Raw genomic sequence first — 24,035 nt, 5'->3', positions numbered from 1 at the left:
TGACGAAAAATCGATCTTTGAGTTAGTTTTTATCTCCATCTTGTTTAGATGACACTCATCTCAATTTGAAGTTGATCTGATGAAAGCCCTACGACAAGTACTTAAAAGTAAAAATGTGGAAAATGTGGAAAATGGCCACTAAAGTCAAAATGGCGGGCTTCCTGTTTGGTCTAGCATATCTATTCAAGAGACTTATTTGTTTGTTATGAAAAGACACATGTCCCTATCGATTTTTGAACATGTCGGCCAATCGTAGTGCCGGGGCTGCACTTTAGGGGGCGCTAGTCAGTTATTTTGCCACGCCCATTCCTTAAAACCATCTGAATGTCTGCAGGGGGGGGCTGTTGCTACACAAATGTAGTTTGAGGGAGTTTGAACCTCCAACACCGAAGTTATAGTAATTTTGTGTGTCACGGCGAGTTGATGAAATTTGAAGCCACGCCACTATTATGGCGTTTGACGAAAAGTCACAGTAATGTTATGCCTACATTATCAATGTCTGGAGACCCATTTGACACAGTTTGACATGGCTGCGAGCAGTGGGTGAGGAGGAATACCTCCAAGTGTAAGACGTTCCAAAAACAAGACATTTCCTGTTGCCACCAGGGGGCGCTGTGATTTTAAGTCATGATTTCTATGTAGATGTCATCAGGCCGGGACTCTTGTCTTACATGTCTAGTTTGGACTCGATTGGACCATGTATGTCCAAGATACAGAACCTCGTGTTTTGATGGCGTGTAATCAAACTTAGATGCCACGCCACGGTCACACCATGTGACGAAAAATCGATCTTTAAGGTAGTTTTCATCTCCATCTTGTTGTGATGACACCCATCTCCATATGAAGTTGATCTGATGAAAGCCCTGGGACAAGTACATCAAAGTAAAAATGTGGAAAATGGCCAATATGGCCACTAAAGTCCAAATGGCGGGCTTCCTGTTGCTTTTTTCCAATTGCACCTCTGACCTTTTTTGTTTGTCTGGTCATGATACACCTGGGCTACGATTTTTGTGAAGATCGGTGAAAGCTAACTGAGGGAGTTTTCCTTAGATGGCGCTGTTGAGCCATTTTTCCACGGCCATTTCAAATTACTCCAGAATACAATTACTTTTTGGGGTTTTGAATTCCCTGCAAACTTTGGTAACAATTTGAGAATGTCTAGGCCCTGAAAAAGCCCCAAAAGGGAAATACAAATCCTTCGAAATACAATAGGGCCTCCCACCGGAGGTGCTCGGGCCCTAAATATCTAAAAGTTTGTAAAGACCGCTGACATGTTTGTAGGTAGTTGACTGTAGGTTAATGTCACCCGGTGGCCACTAGAGGGGGCCAGACTACTGGTGGTATTTAGATAAATACAAATATTTATTTATATATAATATTTATCACATATAGATATATAGAAATATAGAAACACTGTAGAAATTCAGTTGGAGATTAGAGAGAGAACGGAAGTTTAATGTCTTAAAGCTCGTTAAAACTGATGATATGTTTTATGTCTGCATGTGGCAGGTGGCCGTAACATGTACTATCTTGAGGGAAGGTTAATGTCTCCTGGTGGTCACTAGAGGGCGCTGAAGTGCTGCTGCCATTTAAGTAAATAAACATCAAAAATAAAAAACAGTAGAAATTCAGTGCGATATATATATGAATATATATATAGAGAGAGAGAGAGAGAGAAAGAGATGGTGATATATTTATACATATAATCGTCTTTTTGGAGAAGGTTCATGTTCACAGGTAAATCAGTGCATTAGATTAAAAACCGGGGTTGAGTTCTAAGTGCATAAACCAGACTTGGGGGGGGGGGGGGGGGGGGAGTCCAGTCACAGTCACATGTGGCTGATACATCCAAGTATGAAGCTGCTTCCCTGCAGCCACAGGCCTTCCTCCCTGCATATGTTTCTCCATGTGTAGAAATTCGCCCCCCCCCCCCTCTCGTCCATGATTGATTGACGCTCACCTGTAGTGACGTAGGCAGCTTAATGGGCGCGTGCGGGCCGAGGAGGAGGAAGTGGGAGAGTGAAGAAGGAGAGTGTGACAGAGGAGAGGGAGAGGAGAGGAGAGGAGGACTGGATCTGCTCATACCTCTGCTCCACTTCCAATCACCGCCCCGCGGAGTCTGGACCGAATCACGGGACTGGACCAGCCGCTCACCTCGCCCAGGTAAGACAGATGTTCCCCAGCTGCTGCGCGTCGGTGTCGCGCGGTCCCCTCGCGCTGTTATGAACCGTGGGAATGTGAGAGCGAGGCAGACATTTTTTTCTTCCTCTCCCTCCCTAATCCGTCTTTGGAAGTTTCAGAATGCGACAGAAAACAACCAAGTTTCTGTCGCTGCGTAACTTCATTTCAAACTCATTTCTTACTGTGAGTTATACATGTTACTTTAAAGGCCCAACTGTTTATTATGGGTTGGGTTGTATAATAACACAGGAGTGTACTGGAGTGTTACTGCACTTGACCTTATAAATGGTCTGTATTTATATAGTATAGAAACTGTTCTAGTCCAGGTGACCACTCAAAGCGCTTTACAGTCACACACACATTGTCACTGTGCATCTATGTGCATTCTTTGCATAGGAACAGAAAAATGTGTGACTTGTTTTTGTGGTGCATAGATTTGTTGGAGCAGGTCTTTGTGTGTGTGTGTGTGTGTGTGTGTGTGTGTGTGTGTGTGTGTGTGTGTGTGTGTGTGTGTGTGTGTGTGTGTTGGGGGGGGGGGGACAAGTGCAGTGTAGAGAGAATGGGGAGTCACGGGTTGAGTTCCTTGGTTTGAGTTTGAGGACAGTCACAGCTGACTGCTCTGTCCTGACTGGATGTGTGAGCAGGGATCATGGGATAGGCTCCCCTCTTTCGATCTGGGAGCCCCTCTGCAGGTCACTGGTGATATTTTTAGGGTTGTCCGGGTTACCCCTGCTGTTTCCCCTTACCTCCATTTAAGGTGCTAGTTCATATATGTTGTCTAAGTGTATGTCTCTTCATTATTTGTGTCATTTTTTCCCCCCATCGTCCTCAGACTCCTCCGATGCTGTTGTAGGTGCTGAAGTGATCACTAGACACTGGTCCGAGGTCACGGCACGAGGACGCCATGTCCCAGAGCCAGTCAGACGGTTGCATGGGCGACCATGCCCCACTGATTCTGGAGAGCCACTTCTCCACAGAACTGCATATATCTGAGCCGGGCGATGAGTGCTGCCAGCCACAAAGCCCCCCCCCACCCCAGTTTGAAATATCCCCGCCCGAGGAAGATGTAGTCGACAGGCTTGTGGAGCCTCAGCCGGTGGTTCTGAGCACCCAAAGTCCTGCCGCGCTGAAGGTCGGCACCAAACAGCTCATCCCCAAGAAATTAGCCATGGCCAGCCGATCTAAAATCCGCCACCACACCACTGTGGTTACATTCCCGGTGGGACTGGAGCACTCCACTAAAGAGACCCGCAGCCGACACTCCACCCAGGGGACAGATGTGTCCTGGGAGGATTATGACAGCGATGGAGATGGTTTATCTTTGAGGAGGAACCGCAGGAACAAGTCGTACCGAGCTGCTGTGACCAGCCTGGACATCGACGCCATCGCCTCAGGACAAGGGGCGGCGACCGCACTGAAACCTGTCAGAGAGGACAGAGCACCCAGTCCTGGTCCAGCTCGCAGCCCTGGACGCAAGGTGAGTAGGCTGGAGCTCAAAGCGCAGCATTGTACTCTGTCCATTTACCACAGAGTCATTGTAATTTAGATCAAATTTGATATGCAGTTGGCTGAATAAACAAACGATACACAGACGTTTTTGTCCATTCATCTATATGGATATGGATATATTGTAAATACTCTGTATTCTGGCTCAGAAGCATTTTTTAAAGTAGTCTATATTTGAGATAAACAGAGCCCAGCTGATCCAGGTTTGTTATTCTAATAGTTCCTCAGGTCCCAGCTAGCAGAGCCAACAGTGTTGGCAGTCACCTCTTTCAAATTCTCCTTTAGTCATAGGGATGATGGCAACTGTTTCCAGTCTTCCAGACCAGTACTAATGTTTTTTTTACATGTGATTATGAGTAAAAAATTTGATTGCGAGAAAGAAGCAGTGTGGAAGAAAGAATCAGATGTTGGGAGAAAAACTGATTCACACTTCCACTCAGTGATAAACTCCCTGCTGTCCCCCCTCTCTAGAGAGCCCTGGGGAGAAAGAGGAACGGGAAACAACGTGGATCCTTCAAAGATGGTATGTTTCACTAATGTGTCAATATGTCCACTGCACTAAATTTAACTCCATCACTACAAATAGCTGGGAAATTACAACGGTATTTGGTATTTTTTTGATATGTGGATGCCTTGATCTCCATGTCAAAGCCAGAAAAGATCCCTTAAGGCAACAGTAGAAGAAGGAACAGGAAATGATTCTCTCTGACTACTCCCAGCATGTTGAGAGTCTGTGCAGTGCTAAAGGGGGATATTTGTCGTGTACTCTCAGACACTACCACTTCTTTGTTAAGCAGATTTTCAGTTATATCTATGTTGACCTGAGTTTTAATTGAAGGTTTGATCAGTTGAGTGTTTTGACAACTGTCCAAGAACTGTGTACATTTATTTAGTAAAATGAAGTTAACACAGATATTTCTGCTCGGAGGAATGTTTCCATCTGTTCTCAAAAATGTGAGCTGCAAGACTGGTCATCTTAGAAGAAAAATTTCATTTATTTAAATCTTTCTTTTGAGCTTTCAACAACTTATCATTTTGATACCAAAAACTATGAATTTAGGTCTAACTCACTTTATTCCAAAGAGAAGCATCCTCACCTATAATTCTTAAAGTGGCCCATTTTATTATGAGAGACATACGTCAGTTTAGAAACCAGATATTTTCATCCTTCCCACTGTTGCATTTTAAGAATGATTATGAAAATTGGCTGCGTGATGGTAAAAGTCATGTGAATCCATCACACACACACTAAGTGCTGTTTGTTGATGCAAACCTCAGCTACGCCGCAGCTCTACCAGGAGATCCGTGAGCGGGGGCTGCACTCCACCAACCAGGATGAGATGTTGGATGACTTTGTGGTGGTGGAGCCCCCTGTGGAGGACCAGGGCATCGTGGTGAAGAGCTACAGGCCGGCACATCTCACCTGGAGCCAGCTACCTCAGGTAAAACGCTAACTGTGCCGTCATGTCCACAAAATCTGGTTAGAATATTCTCTGGAGTTTGCCTTTCACAAAGGAAGAACGCAGCAGGGGATTGTCCGGTTCAGATGTGTTCACAACAAAAGGAAATTTGTCAGAAACATTCAGTAGCGGGGTGGTGCCTGGGCAGAGCGCGCAGGAGGGAGAACAGGACGTATTGATTCCGCTGTGGAAATCACGTGTTTTTGTTCCAAGCACATCGGCGCTGGTGTCGGCCCATATCACCAAAAGCTAAATCTCCTGACATCAGGCCGGACAATCTTATAGTATGACTGCATTTACTCCCATACTACATGACGCTGTGTGAAAATGTTGCCTAAGTTTGCTCTAGATGTCAGAACATCCACCGAGCCTATCTGACAAATCAATCTGACAGGCTGGAGACATTTTTCAAATCCTTTTCAGTCTTTAAGGTTGTTTTCTTTTTTCAATCTCTTACAAAGGTGAAGGACACAGGTATCCTGACACTGGTCTCAGCTCAGGAGAGAAAGAGACAGGAGGTAAGTGTGTGTGTGAGTGTTTGTGTGTGTGTGTGTGCGCATGTCTATCTATAGTTATGAGGGCCAATTTTGGCTGTTTGAGGGTTAGGACTTGTTTGAGGGTTAGAATTAGGTTTGGGTTTGGGTTAGGCATGTAGTTGTGATGGTTAGGGTAAGGGGCTAGGGAAATACATTATGCCAATGAGTGTCCTTTAATTTGATATGAGGAAATATCTTCAAAATTGGTACAAAACTTTCATTTGGACTCAAAGCTGAACTGATCAGATTTCAGTATCCAAAAGTCAAAGGTCATAGTGATACCTTATATGAATCTGGGAAACTGCACCGGTTGCTTGAGGCATACAACCGCACTGCGGCAACTCTGGTTCAGTAATTAAATATGTGAGTGAAACCACAATGGCTCCTTTCTGCACCCACCATTTTTGCATCCACGTCCAGCAGACACACAGAGAGGCACTGATACCAACCTCCATGGACACTAAACACCAGAGTGCGGTTCAACAATAAGACATGTGGCATTTTGAGTTAGGTGCATTAACATGGTCACGACATTTTGACTCAAGAAATGTGCCCTTAAAGAAAACAAAGCTTTTCACTAAACAAAATGTTAAGATGCATCAGTAAATATTAGAGCTAGAGAGACAATCTGAACCTTATATTGATCAGATATTTATTCTCCATCATGTGATGTGACAAGTAATGTCAGAAAATGATGTCATGCGTACTTCAAAAGTGCTTTCTTCTGAAAACCCAAGCTTTATATAGATTGAGAAATAATTAGGATTATATGGTAGGAATTATGTCATCATGAAATTACTATTAAGTTAGAGAATGAAGTCCAGTGGTGGGATGTAACTAAATACATTTACCTAATTACTATCCCTACTTTTTCATGTATCTGTACTTACTTACTTAAGATTTATTCTTTGGTACTTTTCACCTTTTACTCCAGCAAGTCTTTTTAGGGAATGAAGCGACTCACTGAGCAGGAACAGAAGTAGATTGGGGGAATGTCGGTGTGACAGCAAAGCCAGTTTCGTTACAAAACTGAACTCCTGAACATCACAGACTGATACCATCTATACAGTGTAATGATATCTAAGGGTGGATTTTCCCTTTTGTCATTTCTCTGCATGTCTTGTGTCAACAGCAAAGGTTCACCCTGTGTGCACTACAGTCCCTGAATAAAGCCACACCCTGCCAGTGTAATCACAACTCAGGTCCTCTCCTGAGCAGCTGCTTGTGTCGCTCTTATGTACCTGGGTCCAGAGTCGTAGAGCTCCATTAGTGTCACACTCACAGAGATATGAAAGCTTGTGTGTGAAGGTTGGGGACACTGCTCTTCTACTGAACATGCTATAGTATCAGTGAAAACAGTGACAAAGTTCCTCAAACAACCATTTACTGAAATTCTGAGCTTTTTAGCTTGAAACGTTCATGTTGGTCTGAGATTTTCAGTGTTCTCCATTTAGTCCAGCCACTGCCCTTCTGTCCTTTTGTGAGCCACTCCTGCCCCACAAGAGTGTGGGAGATTGGCTGTCACCACCTCGTTGCTCACCTCAGATCCTGACCACAAACAGCAAAGGTTAACTAACCCCTCATTACAAAATATGTATAGTGTCATACAGGAAGAAGTTCTGCACCTTAACCAGTGCTGCACCTCTGTTGTTGTCTAGTGGTGGATCTCAGTGCGTAGAGATTAGGTTTCTGTGGACTTAAAAAAAACATCAGACTTCATCAGTTTTGTACCAATATTCAACATGTGAGGAGAGCAGAGATGCAGATTTCTTCACCAACAACAGCCTCAATAGACCAGAATGCACTGCAGTCACGTGTTTTTGTCAGCGACTTGTCTGATGCGGATTGTTGATTTCTTTCTTTTTTTCTAAAGGAATTTGGGTAAATGTAGGAAGTGGAAGGAAAACTAATTCAAGAAAAAGTAAAATTTAAAACGACATGACCTCACAACATAAAGTTAACTAAAGGTTAAAGTTGAAATAAATGTACAAATGTTGCATATGTGAAAGGTTCCTCATGCACGCTCATTTGTGTGGTCACTTTACAGGCCATTTTCGAGATAATCACATCGGAGTACTCGTACCTGCACAGCCTGGGCATTCTGGTCCGTCACTTCAAGGAGAGCGAAGCCCTGAGGAAAACGATGACGACCACGGAGCACCATCACCTCTTCTCCAACATCTCTGTCATCCAAAAAATCAGCCAACGGTGGGCTGCACATTCTTACAGCGTTACTCGTGTATGTGTGTGCGTGTGAGGCTAATGGAAAACTAGCCATGGGGGGATGTTGTTAAAAAAGGATCTGATAATGGTATCAGTGTGTGAAGCAGTGCACGAGAATTGTGCTTTATCTGCAGACATTATCTACTTTAACTCACAGATTTTAAACGGAGCTGCATTTTAGTGTGAAGGAAAGGGAAATACATCATATTCCCACTGAGTTGTGGTTTCAAGTAGAAAATGGGTCGATGTAAAGTTTCAGGTGGAATATTTGCCTTGAGCATGTCTCTAGTATCCTGTGGGTTCCATGGACGTGTTAAAACATGCAAGTCAAACAGGTTCTGCTGCTGCTCTGAGTGGTATTCCGGGTTTTACGGTGATAATTTGTGTGAGAGCAGCCTTTGTTGCTCTGCATTGCTGGCGACTTTATTTTGAATGAAAGTAGATTCAGTTGCAGCAGCAGGAGAAGACTCGTCCGTCCGTCTTTGTTCCTTTTGTCGTCTGTTTCACAGTAAAACAGGATCTGCAGGAGCTGCTGGTCCACATGTCTGTCTCACAGCGTATATGTGTTTTGTATGTGCGTCCTGTCTTTGCTTCCTGGGTAGGGCTGTTTGTAGGTATCAATTTTCTCTTTTTTAAAAGGGGACTTTGCATGGGTGGAGCTGAAAGTCTTTCAAGCCACTCAAATCAGAAGGGACAGTTATAAACATCTCAGTAAACAACACTTTCAACAGGGACACGCTCATTTTATTGGGCTAAAAGAATCTTTTATTTGTTCACCCATCTTGCAAAATTATTAATTTGTATAGATGATGTATAAAATATACAAAACAAATGTATGTATCTTAAATAAGTATGAGTTTTTGAGCCATATTGAAGAAAAAAAATATTTATTTCAAGAATAATGTAATATTTTTAAGAAGGTTGTAATTGAGAAGAAAGTCATAATATTACAAGCCTACACTTTTTTATACAATTTTCTTCTCATAATATTACAAATTTATTCTCATAATATTATGACCTTATTCTTGTAATATTACAACCGTACTCTTGCAATATAACAACTTAATATTCGTTATATTACAACTTTATTCTCGTAGTGTTACAAATTTATTCTCGTAGTATTACAACTTTATCCTTGGAAATATCCAACTTTTTTTCTCATAACATTACAACTTTATTCTCGAAATTCAAGATTTGGTGAGTAACCCTAATACTATAAATGTTTTCATATCAGGCCATATCGATAATTATCACAATGAATGTCCCATTTTTGTTTATTTTAAGTTTAAAGCTTGATTTCTGCTCTTGAGGCTTGACATTTTTTCTAAGGACAGAGAAACAAACACTTGATAAACATCAAAACATTTTACAAATCTGAGGTTGATCAACTTGTGTTATACCTCCTCACAGTGCTTACGCAATGCATAAGCAATATATTGATATATATATATTGAACTTTTATTGTATCGATATTGATGCTATTACAATAATTATTGTTATTGTTTAATTGCCCAATCCTGTGTTTAATGCTGTTTACAGATGCTCCCTTTAGTATATAGTGAATGTCAACACGTGCAGTCGAGTGAGCAAAGAGCACATTGGTTTTTGTAAACTCTTTTAAAAACTGCATTACAAGCTACTGTCCCTACAGCTCAGAACCAAACACTAAATGTTTATGGGATCAACGTGGATTTGACAAAGGCAAAACCGCATAGAAGCTTCTAGCAAAATTAGATCGTCATGACTGACTTGATATATGACTAAGTTTATACCAGTGATAAATTCTGCTGTACATTGATGCTGATAATGTCCTGTAATACCTTCCACTCTCCTCACACAGCTCTGTGTATCCTGCTCTAGTAATTAGTCTGTGGGAGGAAAACCCGTGTCCTCTCACGTCTTTACCAACCTCCCCCTCTGTGTCTCTCTCTCTCCCTTTTCAGGTTTTTCGAGGACCTGGAGCGGCGTCACTATGACAACCCAGTGATTCGGGACATTAGCGATATTGTTCAGTACCACGCCGCCCACCACTTCGAGCCCTACATCGTCTACTGCTCCAACGAGACCTTCCAGCAGAGGACGCTGCAGAAGCTGCTGTGGGTAGCGGAGCGAACTGTAACGTGCCGTTGTGTTTCTGCAGAAACGCGGCGCGACGAGCTAAACTTCCCTTGTTCTTTGTGTCTCTAAGGACGAGCAACATTGCGTTCAAGGAGGCGCTGAAGCAGATCGAAGGGAGCAGTGAGTGCGGAGGCCTCCCCATGATCTCGTTCCTCATCCTTCCCATGCAGCGAGTAACCAGACTGCCACTGCTGCAGGATGTGGGTTTAACCTTTACTGTTACACACAAATATGAAGCCATTCGTTTTCCCAGCAGGAGTATGCCTGGAGAATCATTACATTTCAACTTGGGTTACATTCATATGAACTACTTTTTTTCGATCTCTGTCGTCACAAGTGTTTTGGCTCTGAATCCATTTTTATACCTGTCCGTACTAACATGCCTGAAAACGCATCACGTGACCACTCATGTACACTGGGCATGCATGTGCCGGTGTGAACAGGAAGTGGTACGTGTCATGCTGGACACGGCAATTGCCGAGGCTACTGCCGGCTCTTTTCTTCCGGAAGCGGGCCACGTGATAGACAAATCAACAAAGTTATGTCATGACCAAAACGATTTTTCCTAAAGTGTCTTTAGTTAATAGATTTTCATGCCATAATGGTCATTTTACACCCATCTATACATTATCTATACTGCTTATCCTTTGAGGGTCTCAGAGGGGCAGGGGGTCACTTTCATTCTTTGTGTCACTGTCATTGAAATATGCATTTATGTTATTTAGTTATTTAGCAAGTCATGAAAAGATGCACCCACTAAAATCAAAATGCATTTATACTTATGTATCATGTGCCTATATACACACAACTACAACTTTTCATGTACAGTATATGCGTGTACCATATACAGTACTAAAGTCTTCACAAGTTAATTACTTAAATAACATTGTTTTCTCCTCGTAGACAATCTGCCAGAAAACTCCAGACAAGACGGCAGAGTACTTTGCTGCTGTTTGGTCGTTGCACGCCATCAGCAAGGTAAAGATACTGAGATCAGCCTGGCTGTGAATCTCCAACTCTTCGGAGACCACATGAGGTTGAATTGTGTTGTGATGACTATCTTAACAGTTGGTCAGCAGCTGCAATGATGGAGCGAGGCGGATGGAGAGGACCGAGCAGATGTACACCATCCAGAAACAGATGGACTTTGGTAAAATCAAGGTCAGAGCGAACCACATGCTTCTGCACAAGTAACCTCACCACAACAGCTTTGACGTGTTGGATGAAATGTTGGTTAAAGTTGTAGATATGAAAGGCAAGGAACATATTGAGGCCTGGTCTGGTTTGCTGACCTGATAGATCTTGTGTCCTCGCAGCCTTTTCCTCTGGTGTCATCATCGCGCTGGCTGCAGAAGCGTGGCGAGCTGGCCGTCTGCACCGAGGAGCTCAGCATCTGGAGGGCTTTCAGCAACAGGAGCTACTACCTGTTCCTCTTCAATGACGTGCTGATCATTACCAAGAAGAAGAGGTCAGTGGGTCTAGAATACACACACTGAGATAATGTTTTGGGGGAAAAGTGGTTTTAAAGAAACAATACGTAAAACTGGTAGATTTTCATACTATATCACAAAAATGTCACCAGGGTCTCAAAGTATTCAGATCACTTAAGGTTTTGTCTGCCTTTAGTACTCAGACATTAGAAACTAGAATGTCACTCAGAGTGTTTACCTCAGCCAAGGCCCAACACTCCCCATATGGATCCACATTTGAATTCACTAGTTCCAGATATTTATTTGGATCTTCACCAAATTACACAAACTCAAATCAATCCTTGCAACATTTCTTTTTTTTTTTATCATGATCCATGTACTTTCCTCTGAGAGATCTATGAAAATGTTGTAAAACGCCCAATCTCACAATGTTAAAGAAAGAAGTAAACAAATCCTGGCTCTGCCTGCTGATCTGGATGTGCACCACATTAAATCTTTCTTGCGTCATGCCCCACGGCTCCACAAGATTTCTTGGAAATCGGTTGGATTGTTTTTGTTGTCGTGCTAACAGACAAACGCAGACACCTATTTTACGGAGACAAATTAGAACCAGGGCAGGAAGTTTGTTTTTAGTGTTAGTTGTTATTGTTGGTTATGTGAAGTTCGAACCTTGAGGCCTCTTTCACTGAACAAATCCCTTTTAGAATAAAATAAAACATAATTGGGAATCTATGAGAGGAGATGCACCCAAGCAGCTTACGGAGCATTTCATGAACATTGCCGTTCTCTCCTGACTGCAAGAAGGTCCTGCTGCTGGCAGGGAACATGAGAAACAAAGAGCAGACAGGAGCGGGAGAGGAAGGGGACAGAGAGCGGTGTAGGGATGTGGTGTGTGCATACTTGAGATTCTTCAATCTTGCATTCGACATGTCAGCTCAACTGGGCTACAGCTTTTCTGTTTTGAGTTAAGGAGAAACCAAACAATGTGAGCTCAGAAGACGGACTGAGCCACAACACTGGAGTCATTCTGAGTCATTCCTCAAGTGATAATGTGCAGTAAATGTTATTAGCAGATAGTCAGGGAAAAGAGCTTTCTTTGCTCTATGTGTTCTAAACATTTCGTTTGGTTTTAGTGGCATATAATGAAAAATTGTCATTTATGAATATCTATGATTGAGTCATCAAGAGGTATCTTCAGGAGTTGTGTACATAGGCAACTTGACTTGCTTGTGTTGCCTTTGTACACAACTCCTGAAGATAGCTCTGTGAATGCTCATTAAAGATGGACCACACGTCTCCTCTTCCTTCCACTATCCAGAAATGTAGCTATAATCCTGGATTCAAATGCTGCCATCTTGTGCATTGAGTCTGCACAGTAGTGATCTTGGGAGGGAGCTGCAGTATTTAGGTGTCACCAATACACATGCTCGACCAATCCCGTGTCAGTCTCAGCTGTCAATCATGACGTTTCACCTCATTTTTATATCATCAAATAACTCATTCAAACCTAATTTAGCTGAAAAATGAACACTTGGACACACATCAGTGTGATGAGAACTACCTTAAATGGCAGAACATTTATTTAAAGTGTACTTTGACTTTTTAGTTTTGTCCATATCCCATTTGCTAACATGGAGGCAGGATTTATGACCTATACTGCAGCCAGCCACCAGTTGGCGATAGAGAAACTTTGGCTTCACAGCAGTCATGTTGTCTCTTTACATGTTGTCTATGGATACGATTTGTCTGGGAAAAAATAAATAAACTCTAAATCTGAGTAAACACCGATTGTATCTCCAGCGAGGAGAGCTTTGTGGTGATGGACTACGCCACTCTGGAGAATGTGGAGGTGGAGGTCGTAGAGGATGCTGAGGGACGGATGTCTCCACCAGCGAAGAACAGCAACTATCTGTCTTTCAAACTGCTGATGAGCAGGAACAGCGAGGGGAGATCGGAGCACATCTCCCTGATGGCCGAGTCCAGGTACTGCTGCTCTCATCCCCCGTCGTTCAGTTAGTATTGTTCAAGAGGGAATTATAAGATGTTAGAAACCTGTTTCACACTTATATAGCTATATATATATATCTCTGAATGTTGATAGTTACTGTTCAGGCATCCTCTAGGAAACTTTGTCCTCCATTCCCTTACATGATTGGAAGCTGATATTTTGTGTCAGACTCCCTCTACTGACAAAAGTCTGAACAGCAACCTAAAATTCTCCAATGCATTTAGTCCATTCATAAGAAACAGACGTTTTTAATCCTATCACGTGCACAGTGGACGGCACAGGGTTGTGTTCACCGCTTCTTTTTTTGTCTCTGTTACTCAGGGTGGACCGTGCACGTTGGATAGTTGCTCTCACAGAGCACAAGCAGGCAGGTGCTGTCACTTCCAGAGATGGTAGGTCAGCCTGCTTTGTTCACGTATTTCATTGTTGTGACAAAATTTCCCTTTTCAGTGTGTATGTATCTTCTGTGATGTTTGTTCTCTTACCTCATGTGGAAATAATTAGTCATGTAAGCCTTCATTGTGTTGCACAGAAAACAGATGGTTTTCGTTCATTCTCTTCAAATAAGTCTGTAACTATTTAACATGCATTCTGGTTCACGGGCACTCAGGCACACAATTTTGCAGTTAAAGCTAAAATAGGAAAATGAGCCCAGAAAAAAGAAAAAAAAAAACTCAACTGTTAAATCACTTTTACAAAAAGATCCTGGTAAAAAAGGTCTTTCACTTGGTTCTCAGGACTTGCGTTGTATTTATGTAAATTTTTTCCACGTTATCAAGGATTATTTAAGATGTATAATAAATAATAGCTCTTTTAAATGAAATCTCCAACAGGATAAAGTATGCAGTTATGCAGCAAGTACACAGTTTCGGTGTGCCAAATTATTTTCAAGACTCTACCAATGGAGCAGTCACTCAGAATACAGCCCTCAGTGTCCAATTTGTCCACAGGCCAAAGAAGACGGAAACACAAAATGTTTTGCGTAGTAAACTAAATATTTTCTTCTGAGTGCACACTCATGATGCTCCCTGTTAAAGGCATATTTAAAGAAAAAACATCAGACTGGCAGCAGTCAGACCTTGGTAAGACCTGTTATTAACCTCCGTACTGAGGATTAGGTCACAAGTGGTCAGCGCTAACTTCAGGTCTGATCACACCTGGATTCTTCCTGAGATCCGATCACTCAGACCACATTCTAAGGTGGTCTGGTACACGCACATGCCTACGGACACGTCTCTCGCTCGCACAGACACACACGCAGATTTGGGACACATCTGTAAACTCAGACTGGGTAAAAACAATTTGGTCTTCACAAACAAATGACGTACGTGTTAATTTGCATGTACAGTGGGGAAATGAGATCCTAGTGGTCACAGGATGTATTTTAATATGTGTGAACACGTACTTAGCACAGACCACGTGATAGGATCTCTCAGGACGGATGTTAATACCAGGTCTGAACATGGTCAGTGGCCGTGTTTGTAACAGCTATTGTTTTAGTGTGGCTCCCTTGTTTCTGATGTGCATATCACAGGGTGTGTCTTTCCAGGGAAAATGACACATCCCAGGAAGTGATGCAGTGGGCTGCAGATATTCAGCAAAGGATGTGTTTTTACACTACAACAGGGTTGATGACTCTTTATCAAACTCATTATCAAAAACCAGATTTAAAGTTCTGAAAACAGAAACTAAATCCTGGAAATATATATAAAAAAATATACCATACGCACCATTAAAGCTGTTTTTCACCACATAGTATTATGGGAATGTGTTTCAGGTCTGCCACAGTATGAGGCCACTAAAGCCTACATGCCGAGGGAGCCAGATGAGCTGGGGCTGAAGCAGGCTGAGCTTGTTATCGTCCGGCAGAAAGAAGAAGGTGAGGCCTTGGTTGTCAGTCTGCAATTCAACTTAAAATCTGGATCTTCCCACTCAGTCAATGTCCTTTCTTCTACAATTTATATATATATATATATATTTAATTTTTTTAATAAATACGTGCAGCAGTTCTAATAAAGAATCTTAAATTGTCTGCTCCTCCCAGCCTTTTGCTACGGGGAGAGAATGCGAGACGGCGAGAGAGGCTGGTTTCCAACGAGCTGTGCCACTGAGATCACCGACCCGACCGCCATGGAGAACAATGTGCAACGCATGAAGCGACTTCGCAAAGAGACCAACGTTTGAGTGACTGTCATTGACCATATAATCGTATCAGGATGTAGCGGGGGAGAAGAACACACAACTTCCAGTAGCTTTGTGATTCTCACCATGTTCAGTTTTTGTTGGCTGCATTGCAGATGAATTACATTGGACACAGGGATCATATGAACTACTGTTAAAGTGGTTCAGAATTCCTTTACCAACAGACTGAAATACATTTTCTGGGATTTATAAAGCAGTTTAAGTGGCCATTAATCCCTGCCTGGTGCTCCAGTGGTGTGTGTATACAACTGAGCCATGAAGGTTTTAAGTTTGAGTCCAGTCAGCATCAACGTTTCATGTTGCCCTTATCTGGTAAACTTTCCAAAGCAATTATATTTAAACATGACCACCATGTTGAATCTCAACAAAGAGAAACTATTTCTGGTTTAGCTGTTTTTAATTCAACACCTTTTTACATCCTTGTTGCAGAGTAACTCATGATTTACAAACAGTAGAAAACAATTCACCTCAGATGTGGCCTTAGGTTTTATTTCAAATCTAGGATCATTGTAATTGTGTCTGCATACAGTACAGTATGAGAAGTTACATGCTAAAAATCCTCCAAGTTTTAACTGTTTAAATTTCTGTGCATCACATTGTGTTAGTGTCAATTTATCAAATTGTTGAGTTTCTTTATTACCCAAGTTTTGATAAACATTAAAAAAACATACCTGACTGGACCTTTGTTGCATTTGGTTGATTAATAACATTTACTGCACCGTAAAAGGTTATGTCCAAATATATGAATTTTCTAAAAACAACTCAATTTACTAGTCTACTCTGTAAATGAGCAAATAACATCTGTGGTTTGTGCCATTGTTTGGAGCCTGTGTAAAAGAAAAGTCACCACTAGAGACAGTTTTCCTGGTTTCTGGACTTTTATTTGAGCTTGCATTTTGTTAAAATGTTTGAATACATAAAAAGTTATTTAAAAATGTCAAACTGACCAGATATCAAATTCCATTTTTTTTCTTTAAAAACCATTTGGTGTAAAAACTTAGGACACATTTAGAAAAACATTTGCTGTTTCCCCGAAACGTTTTGTAGCTGTCACATAAAAATAATGGAAAAAAAAACGAGTCTGCATAGATTCTGCAGGCAATCGGTGGTAATCTGGTCAAATGCATGGTGCAAGCTTGTGACGTTCGTCAAGTCAAATCTTTATTGCTCAGATCTTGTTTGATGTTTCTTGTTGACAAAAAAACTGTAAAAGAAGAAAATGGGTAAATTAGTCTGGAATTTTCACTTGACAATGTTACATCATCTTGTTTACATAAGTTGCTTAAATGTGCATCATCACCAGATAGAAAAGAAATAGAAAGCTATTGCTCATATGGAAGTGAGAAAATGGCGAGTCGGCTTTACGGTGCCAGACATTTTCTTTTATCAAATCCACTGCATTACCTCATCAAATACGCTCTGAAAGCTAATGGAGACAAAGTTCAGCCGTAAAGAGGCTGTGGACTCACCCGGACGATGGTAAAAGATGGTAGGTGCCGGTGGGCAGTTTGCTTCCTACTCAGCCCCACTCTGCTGGGCCTCGGGAGCGGACGTTTTCTCTGCAGGTGGGTCACCTCCTGCCTTGGCCTCCTTGGTTTCCTCTCCAGGCTTGCCACCAGTCTGTGGGCGTCTGCGGCGGTAGTTGAAGTTGCGGCGGTAGCGACGCTGGCGGGGCTGTTGGTCCTGACCACTCTCACTTCCCCGATTCTCCTTGTCCTCCTCACCGTCCCGCACCGGTCTGGGACGGGGTGGACCCCTGGAGTGAATAAGAAAAACAAACATGAAGTACAAAGGAGCCGATATCATGCAAAAACTATATCATTCACTAAGGTGAGATGCAGTTTGTTTGGCAATTGATAAAAAAATGAATGAGTCAAATTTGGATGCACAGCTGCACTTTGAGATTAGGCTGCAATAAAAGGAGAGCTTTTCTGGCCAAAACCGGTGGCTTTTATTATTAATATAACTCTAAGTTTCTTTTCAGAAGATAAATTCCATTAAGTGGACGTGAGATTAGAATCCAGAACGCCCAGTGTTTTACTCTCCCATTATTGCAGCCCTGCATCAATGAAGCCAACATGTAAACCTTGGTCCGAACCTTGGTCGGAAGCCTCTGTAGTAGTTCTGCCTCGCTGGTTTGTTGCCCTGGTCTGGTCCTCCCTGGTTTTCATCACCCTCACCTCCCTGAAAGCAAACATATGACGCACGGCGTTATCTGGAGTCTGTTCACAGGCCAACAGATGTATGGAACTTTTAGTAGTGTAGTTCGAAATGAAAATGGCCAGGCCGCAATTTGAGCTGAGGGGCCTATTTGTGGAAATTTGCAAAAATATTGGCAGACCCCCGATACACCAAGATTAATTGTTCACAACCACGTGAGCTTACAAAGGAGAGTATTCAGAGTCGACTATGACATCAATATATCAAGAGTCACGACTTTGTTACTGGATAGCTGGGTGCCTGCTTCAGGATGGTAGCCTGTGCCTGCATACCTCAGTCATCTCTCCGTGTATTGCGTTGGTATAAGGGGCCGGTGGCCGTAGCGTCTACGTACAAAGTATGGCGGGTAGCGCCGTCTGCCAGGGTAAGCGGGTCTGCGCTGCTGTGGCTGCGTTTCTCCTTCCGGGGCGCTGTCTCCCCCGTCTCTGCTGCCGCCTTTCTCACGACCGCCGCTGCTGGGCTCACCCTCTCCATCACTCTGGTAGTTCTCTGGGTAGTCTCCAGCACGGGGAGGGCCCCTCCTTCTGGGATAGCGCCTATAGCGGTTCCTGTCTGCGGCATACTTACTCCCCTGGACTGCAACGCCTCCTGGGCCAGTGACATTTGCGGCCTCTGCTCCCTGTGCACACAGGATTTTTTGAAAGAAATGTTACTAGTTAAATTATGGAGCTACAGAAAAATTGAAGAGATGCATTTTTAGAAGGTGCAAATGAGAAGCAGAACTTTGCACCTAGTCACCAGAGCACACTTTACCTTCTCTCCCTCAACTACATCAAACTCCACAGTTTCTCCATCTCCAACACTGCGAAGGTATTTCCTTGGGTTGTTCTTTTTGATGGCAGTCTGAAAACATTGAGAGTTCAGAAGTGAGATTTTATAACAGATTGTTTGACGAAAAAAAAGGCAAGACGAAAAATAAATAAAACTTACCTGGTGTACAAAAACGTCCTCCTTTGTATCATTCCTAGAAAGAAAGAAAAAGTTACTCAGTTACATCTAGTATAGAATATCCTGCTGCACCACATAATGCAGATTGCAAGTATCAGGGTTTATAAGCACTGCATGTAACAATGGTATGGAGACAAATCGTCTCCTTAGCTTTGTAAGCAAATCAAAGCCATAATAGGATTGGGAATGTTCCTTCCTACACTCACACATGATATCAGGGAAGCCGGGGTGGGGGAGGGGTTCACTTACCTATTGATGAAACCATATCCATTCCTGACGTTGAACCATTTGACTGTACCCAAGACTTTTGTTGCTGCAAAGAGATATGATAAACCTGAATTATTTAGAAGGTAGAAGACAGAGTTGCTTCCTTTCTGTTAAGATACCACAGTTTATAAATGAAAGCTTCAAACAAGCTGATATTAACATCCTTCCTGAGAGATCCGATCACAAGAGGCCTATAAAGCACACGTGTTCACACACGACGTTTAAATGCTTCCTGGATGCGTCTCCCGTGACCACTTGTGATCAGATCTCACTTATTCGTGCGTTCAAATTAACATGTACGTCATTTGTGTTAGTTAAGACCAAACGATGTTGTTTCGAGCTGGTCTGATTTACAGATCTGTCAGATGTCATTGTTTGTGTGTGGGTCGGCACAAGCGAGACGAGTCAGAAGAGTTTAATTTAATTAGAGGATCGATCATTATGTGGTGATCAGTGTTGAAATTGTGGCGGCGGTTACAAATACATCATCGAGGAAAAAATAGGTAGGATTCGTGGTGAAACTGCGGCGGCACAGAGGACGTCTTCTGAGATTTACTTTCACGCCGCTAAAAGAATGTCGTCTGGCGTGATCGACTCGCTATCGGATCTGAGTGCGGCCACGCATGTACTTAGAGCTGTCCACTTGTGATTGGATCACACAGACCACATGTTAATAAAAGCGGGTTTGTACGGGGCCAGTGTTTCACGAGGCCTCCGCTGATGAGAAACAGTTGAGGCATCAAATAACGACAGATGATGAAAAACAAACCAAGGCCTCAGATAATGTGGAAGTTATATTTAACTCCCAACTGTCGCCCTTTTTATAGACCCTGGTACTCGGGGGTGCCCCGCGCCAGCTGCCCGCGGTGTGGGACCAGACCAAAGCAACGTAAAGGCCGGTAATGACCACACCACTGCTTGTGTGGTAATATAGACGACATTTTACCCGCATTGTCGGTGGCTGCGCCCTATGGAGCAAAGTGCGCCGTGGTCACTGACGACGCTTCAAAGTTCAACCACTACAGACCTACTGCCCCATTTTGAGCCGCACTGCTCATAGCCCGAGGAGCACACGTGGTACGAGTCGCGCCCGGATACGTTAGCAAACGGAGCTCAGCTGGCTTGTTAGCATCAAGCTAACTGGGTCTCAACCATGTGGTTGGATTAGAGCCAGCAAGTGGAAATGGCCGTAACACCCCAGATAGCGTTTAGGGTGACCCGAGGTATTGTAAATAATTTTAATAAATGTGCAATAGTTCCAATTGTTTACTGCGGAAAAATATTTATACCGCGTTAGAAACTCGTGGAACTATTTCGGCGGACATTTTGGGTGGCCCCTTCAGCCATGTAAATAGCTAACATTAGCCCGTTTGGCTAACACGGGTTCGTTAGCCAACGAGCTACGTTGGCTTCTTAAGTAGCTAGGCCGCCACGGTAGCCCTCAAATTCCCTCAAAAAAATAAATCCACAACCACTCACTGATATAGCCTAATGTTTAAATAAACCCGGTTTGATGGGACCGTTTCACCGCCAGCGCCATACAAATATTTCGTATATTATGTATGTCGAGTATTGTTAAGGAAAAAATATCATCGTGGAACCGGGTTCTCGTGTGAACAAAGGGACGAGCGGCAGCTAACGTTAGCTTGCATTCGACGGCACTAGTAGCCGGTTAAACGAGCAGTGTGTAATAACTAGCTTGGACACTGTTAATGATGGTTACTCAAACATCGACGTCAACCACCTCTGCCCGACAGCCGCAGATTTCACTGAGTGTGACACTAACCCTGACGCACAGACGCGGCTCCTGCTAACAGCTGAGCACCACTTACAACGGTCGTGCATGCGACGGCCAACCGGCAACATGGGACTCTGAGGCGGATTCTGATCGTCGGGAGGCCGGTGAACAGGAGAAACCACACACTAAATTTAGATGGGTAATTTTTGTAGCCATCACAGTCTCTCATCTGAAATATATATTTTTTACACTTTCGACACACGGATGGCAATTTACAACCAATACTGATTAAAACACAATTCAACGCCGATAATATGATCCTTCCTCCACCTCATATTTAACACACGTTATTTGGCAGCGAAGAGAATTTCATTTTACTTTATTACAGATAAAAACCTCTAATCGCCACATTGAACACCAGAGACATCCCACATACCATCTATATTCGTCAGAAACCGAACAGGTCTCCGCTAAATCAACATTAACTTGACTCGTTACTTCCTCACATGCAATGCTAGTTGACGACGATGGCGGATTAGCATTTGTATCCAATTGTTAATTAAACCAGCGGTCGGCTCGTAAACGTGAACCGCCGCATTAGCGCATCCACTGTGTCCCAACCACGTTAGCCCAGTTAGCTCTCAGGCTAATTTCCCGTAGTCTTACCGATGACCTTCTTATCCGCCGTGGAAGCTGCGGCTTCCGGGCTGGATGGGCTCTCCGCATCGGCGTCGGCATCGGCGTCGGCATCGGCAGCAGGCTGCGGCGGTGCCTGTGGTTGCGTCTCGGCCTCGCTGCTCATGGTTACTACTGGTTGGTAATGGCTTCTGCCGGCGGCGGCTCTCTGCAATGTTTCCCGGTGCTAGATGGTAACCTGGGCCGGCGGTGGTGGGGGCTACTGCCTTCGGGCTCTCAGCTTTCCTCTTTCCGCTCCCGTTGCCGATCTAACTGGGCAGAATGAGAAACTGTGCCGGGCAATGTTCTCGCTCGGGGTCCCGCCCAACGACTCTTGGGATTGGCTGGACTCGTTGACAGCGGTCAAACTGCGGCGCCATTGGTTCAGGCAGCTGCTAGTCTCCCACGAGTGACGCGTTTGCTAAATGTGATTGGCTACGGGACAATGTACCTGTCCATCGTCACCGCCCCGCAGTGATGTCACAGCCAGACGAGGCAGACAGATCACCGCGACTCTTTGGGAACAGAGTGTCTGCTTGTCTGCACTATGTTCTTCTTTTCATGGATTTTAACGAATTGTACTAATATGTCGAAAACAGGACGACTACAATAATAACACAGTCACAATTTTTCAAAATGGCGTCACGAAACCGTCTCAAAACACAACAAAAGACTTAGAAATATCTTTTAATGTTTGTAATGTCTGGGCAAATCAGGTCTTCACCTCATTTGACTTGTTGCCATTTGTCCATTGAGAAGTAAAACTAAAGTGTAATTTTTTAGAATGATCTCTCGGACCTTGGAATATAATTTTATTTATTCTAACTGGTAAATAAAGGATACATAGAAGGGTTGTTTGTATGGCTGCTGTCACTTATATCAAAATATTAAGTATATTGCTGTAGACAATAAATATATATATATCACCACGTGCAGCCCAGAAATGCATCAAGGGACAAATTACGTAAATTAAGAGATACATCAGGAAAGCATACATATTTAATTTACTGAACATTATGTAAATGTTACATTTTATTTATGATCCTGATGCACTGTCACAGTTTTAGTGAAACATATCAAACATATACCTTGGAGGCTTTGAGAAGAGAGCTCGTTTGGATGCGCTGTACAGAACATCAAGTTCTCACCAGTCTAGACAGTCTACTATTGTCATTATATACAGTCCGCTGTCACAACAAAGAGAACATACAAGTTTGTCATTACACAACACAGATAATTCAATGATTTAATTGTTTAGATGTGGTAATAGTATTTATATCAATAAATGACGGTTTTCGACATAGGTCATCTTGGGACACGGCACCCTCTATGAATAATATCTGCAATATCCCTTCAAAATGTGAAACCCCATATCACATGACTGTTTCTTGAAAGGATTCAGGATTCACTGGTAGAATATTTCAAACTATCAGTCCTATTTCCTGTGAACTGTTTCATGATTATCCCTCTTGAATCTTGAAAAGCTCAAATAAGGAAACTCAATCCTGATGTAATACACACACTTTGGCCAGAATAATAAAGCAGTTAAATGCTGTCGTTATCCAGAGTGAGTTCAGAAACTCCACTTCCAGTAGCACAGACACAGACCCAGACTGAGTGTGAGGACTCCACCACAGAACCACCCCCCCTACACACCCCACCCCCACCCATTGTCATGTTAATGCTCCACTGGCACTGTTTATGAGCATTGGCTAATGTGTGAAGAACTTGGTGTTAATGGCCGAGCCCCATTCTCCCACACAAAGATGGGCTTTAGCATTGACCCCAGAAAGGCTCCCCACGAAGAGCCCCCCCCCCCCAAAAAAAAACCCAAACCTTCTTCCTGCCTCCGTAAGAACAGAGCCTACATTTGAAAGGATTCTTTTGTGCTTATAGGGAACGAGGTCCAAGGCAGGAGAGGGAGAGCGTGGATGGGGGAGGGGCTCTGGAGGCTAAGATTTGTATGGATGGCTGGGACAAGACGAGGTAACCATAAGTTCAGCAGAGGATGGCTTGGCACCGCAGTGTATGCCTTTGAGGACTCTCGTTGTCTTTCGCTGCAGTGTTTCCCTCCTCTGCACCAGAGAGGCGGAGATTGATTATGACCCACTATCACCTTAGAATCTGTTACTATAATTGTCTAATCAATTCCTTGATAAATTGTATCCCTTTCCAAGCCATAGACTCAGAAAAAGATCAGTTATTCTCCAAGGTCACAGACACGAGGAGAAAATAAGAAATAATTACAGAAGACAATGCATATTACGCTGGGTACACAATGTTCTTAAAATGCAATGTTGAACTCAGTTTTTAACCATGGATATGCATCTTAAATACACACTAAGTGAATCTCAAATGACAAATAAAAAGTTGGGCAAAATTGATCTAAAGGACCTGATAGTTAACAACATATTTTATGCTTTGCTACCCATTTGTAATTGGTCTTACGCTGCATCACTACCTGTGGCAAACACATTTAAACTGATGGACAGCATTTATAGTTCCTTGTTACTGCAGTGAGCT

At 43.1% G+C, this 24,035-nt stretch overlaps 2 protein-coding genes across 4 annotated transcripts; one reads left to right on the top strand and one right to left on the bottom strand.

Moving 5' to 3' along the window:
• The first annotated feature begins 1,943 nt into the window (after positions 1-1,943).
• arhgef16 (Rho guanine nucleotide exchange factor (GEF) 16) lies at positions 1,944-16,696 on the top strand. 2 transcript variants are annotated; one of them, XM_034590858.1, is made up of 15 exons: positions 1,944-2,157; positions 3,007-3,658; positions 4,159-4,210; positions 4,966-5,129; positions 5,609-5,665; positions 7,731-7,891; positions 9,850-10,002; positions 10,095-10,224; positions 10,928-11,002; positions 11,093-11,185; positions 11,341-11,492; positions 13,255-13,437; positions 13,784-13,854; positions 15,240-15,341; positions 15,507-15,667. In XM_034590858.1, exons 2-15 carry the CDS (start codon positions 3,086-3,088, stop codon positions 15,644-15,646), a joined length of 2,106 nt encoding a protein of 701 aa, XP_034446749.1. In that variant the 5' UTR covers positions 1,944-2,157; positions 3,007-3,085; the 3' UTR covers positions 15,647-15,667. The 2 variants fall into 2 exon arrangements, with proteins under 2 accessions (XP_034446749.1, XP_034446750.1); XM_034590859.1 differs by having other exon boundaries at positions 1,977-2,163; positions 3,014-3,658; positions 15,507-16,696.
• On the bottom strand, positions 16,524-21,876 carry ybx1 (Y box binding protein 1). Of its 2 annotated transcripts, none has more exons than XM_034590863.1 (8): positions 21,504-21,876; positions 19,082-19,145; positions 18,815-18,848; positions 18,638-18,727; positions 18,219-18,512; positions 17,763-17,848; positions 17,134-17,420; positions 16,524-16,868 (listed from the first exon to the last, which is right to left on the bottom strand). In XM_034590863.1, the coding sequence occupies exons 1-7, from the start codon at positions 21,637-21,639 to the stop codon at positions 17,180-17,182; spliced, it is 945 nt and encodes a 314-aa protein (XP_034446754.1). In that variant the 5' UTR covers positions 21,640-21,876; the 3' UTR covers positions 16,524-16,868; positions 17,134-17,179. The 2 variants fall into 2 exon arrangements, with proteins under 2 accessions (XP_034446754.1, XP_034446755.1); XM_034590864.1 differs by having other exon boundaries at positions 18,219-18,503.
• Positions 21,877-24,035: the final 2,159 nt, after the last annotated feature.

The sequence above is a fragment of the Hippoglossus hippoglossus genome, chromosome 7 (genome assembly GCF_009819705.1).
Source record: "Hippoglossus hippoglossus isolate fHipHip1 chromosome 7, fHipHip1.pri, whole genome shotgun sequence".
Classification (NCBI taxonomy): domain Eukaryota; kingdom Metazoa; phylum Chordata; class Actinopteri; order Pleuronectiformes; family Pleuronectidae; genus Hippoglossus; species Hippoglossus hippoglossus.
This window is presented reverse-complemented; position numbering and strand designations above follow the sequence as displayed.

What these genes read in the sequence shown, in the direction of transcription:
- ybx1 (XM_034590863.1), bottom strand. Translation starts at nt 21,639, where the DNA reads ATGAGCAGCGAGGCCGAGACGCAACCACAGGCACCGCCGCAGCCTGCT. An exon ending in GGATATGGTTTCATCAATAG is followed by an intron (nt 18,849 to 19,081) that starts GTAAGTGAACCC and finishes CTTTCTTTCTAG; the next exon opens with GAATGATACAAAGGAGGACG. An exon ending in TACAGAGGCTTCCGACCAAG is followed by an intron (nt 17,421 to 17,762) that starts GTTCGGACCAAG and finishes TATTCACTCCAG; the next exon opens with GGGTCCACCCCGTCCCAGAC.
- arhgef16 (XM_034590859.1), top strand. Translation starts at nt 3,086, where the DNA reads ATGTCCCAGAGCCAGTCAGACGGTTGCATGGGCGACCATGCCCCACTG. An exon ending in CTCGCAGCCCTGGACGCAAG is followed by an intron (nt 3,659 to 4,158) that starts GTGAGTAGGCTG and finishes CCCCCTCTCTAG; the next exon opens with AGAGCCCTGGGGAGAAAGAG. An exon ending in AGGACGCTGCAGAAGCTGCT is followed by an intron (nt 10,003 to 10,094) that starts GTGGGTAGCGGA and finishes TGTGTCTCTAAG; the next exon opens with GACGAGCAACATTGCGTTCA.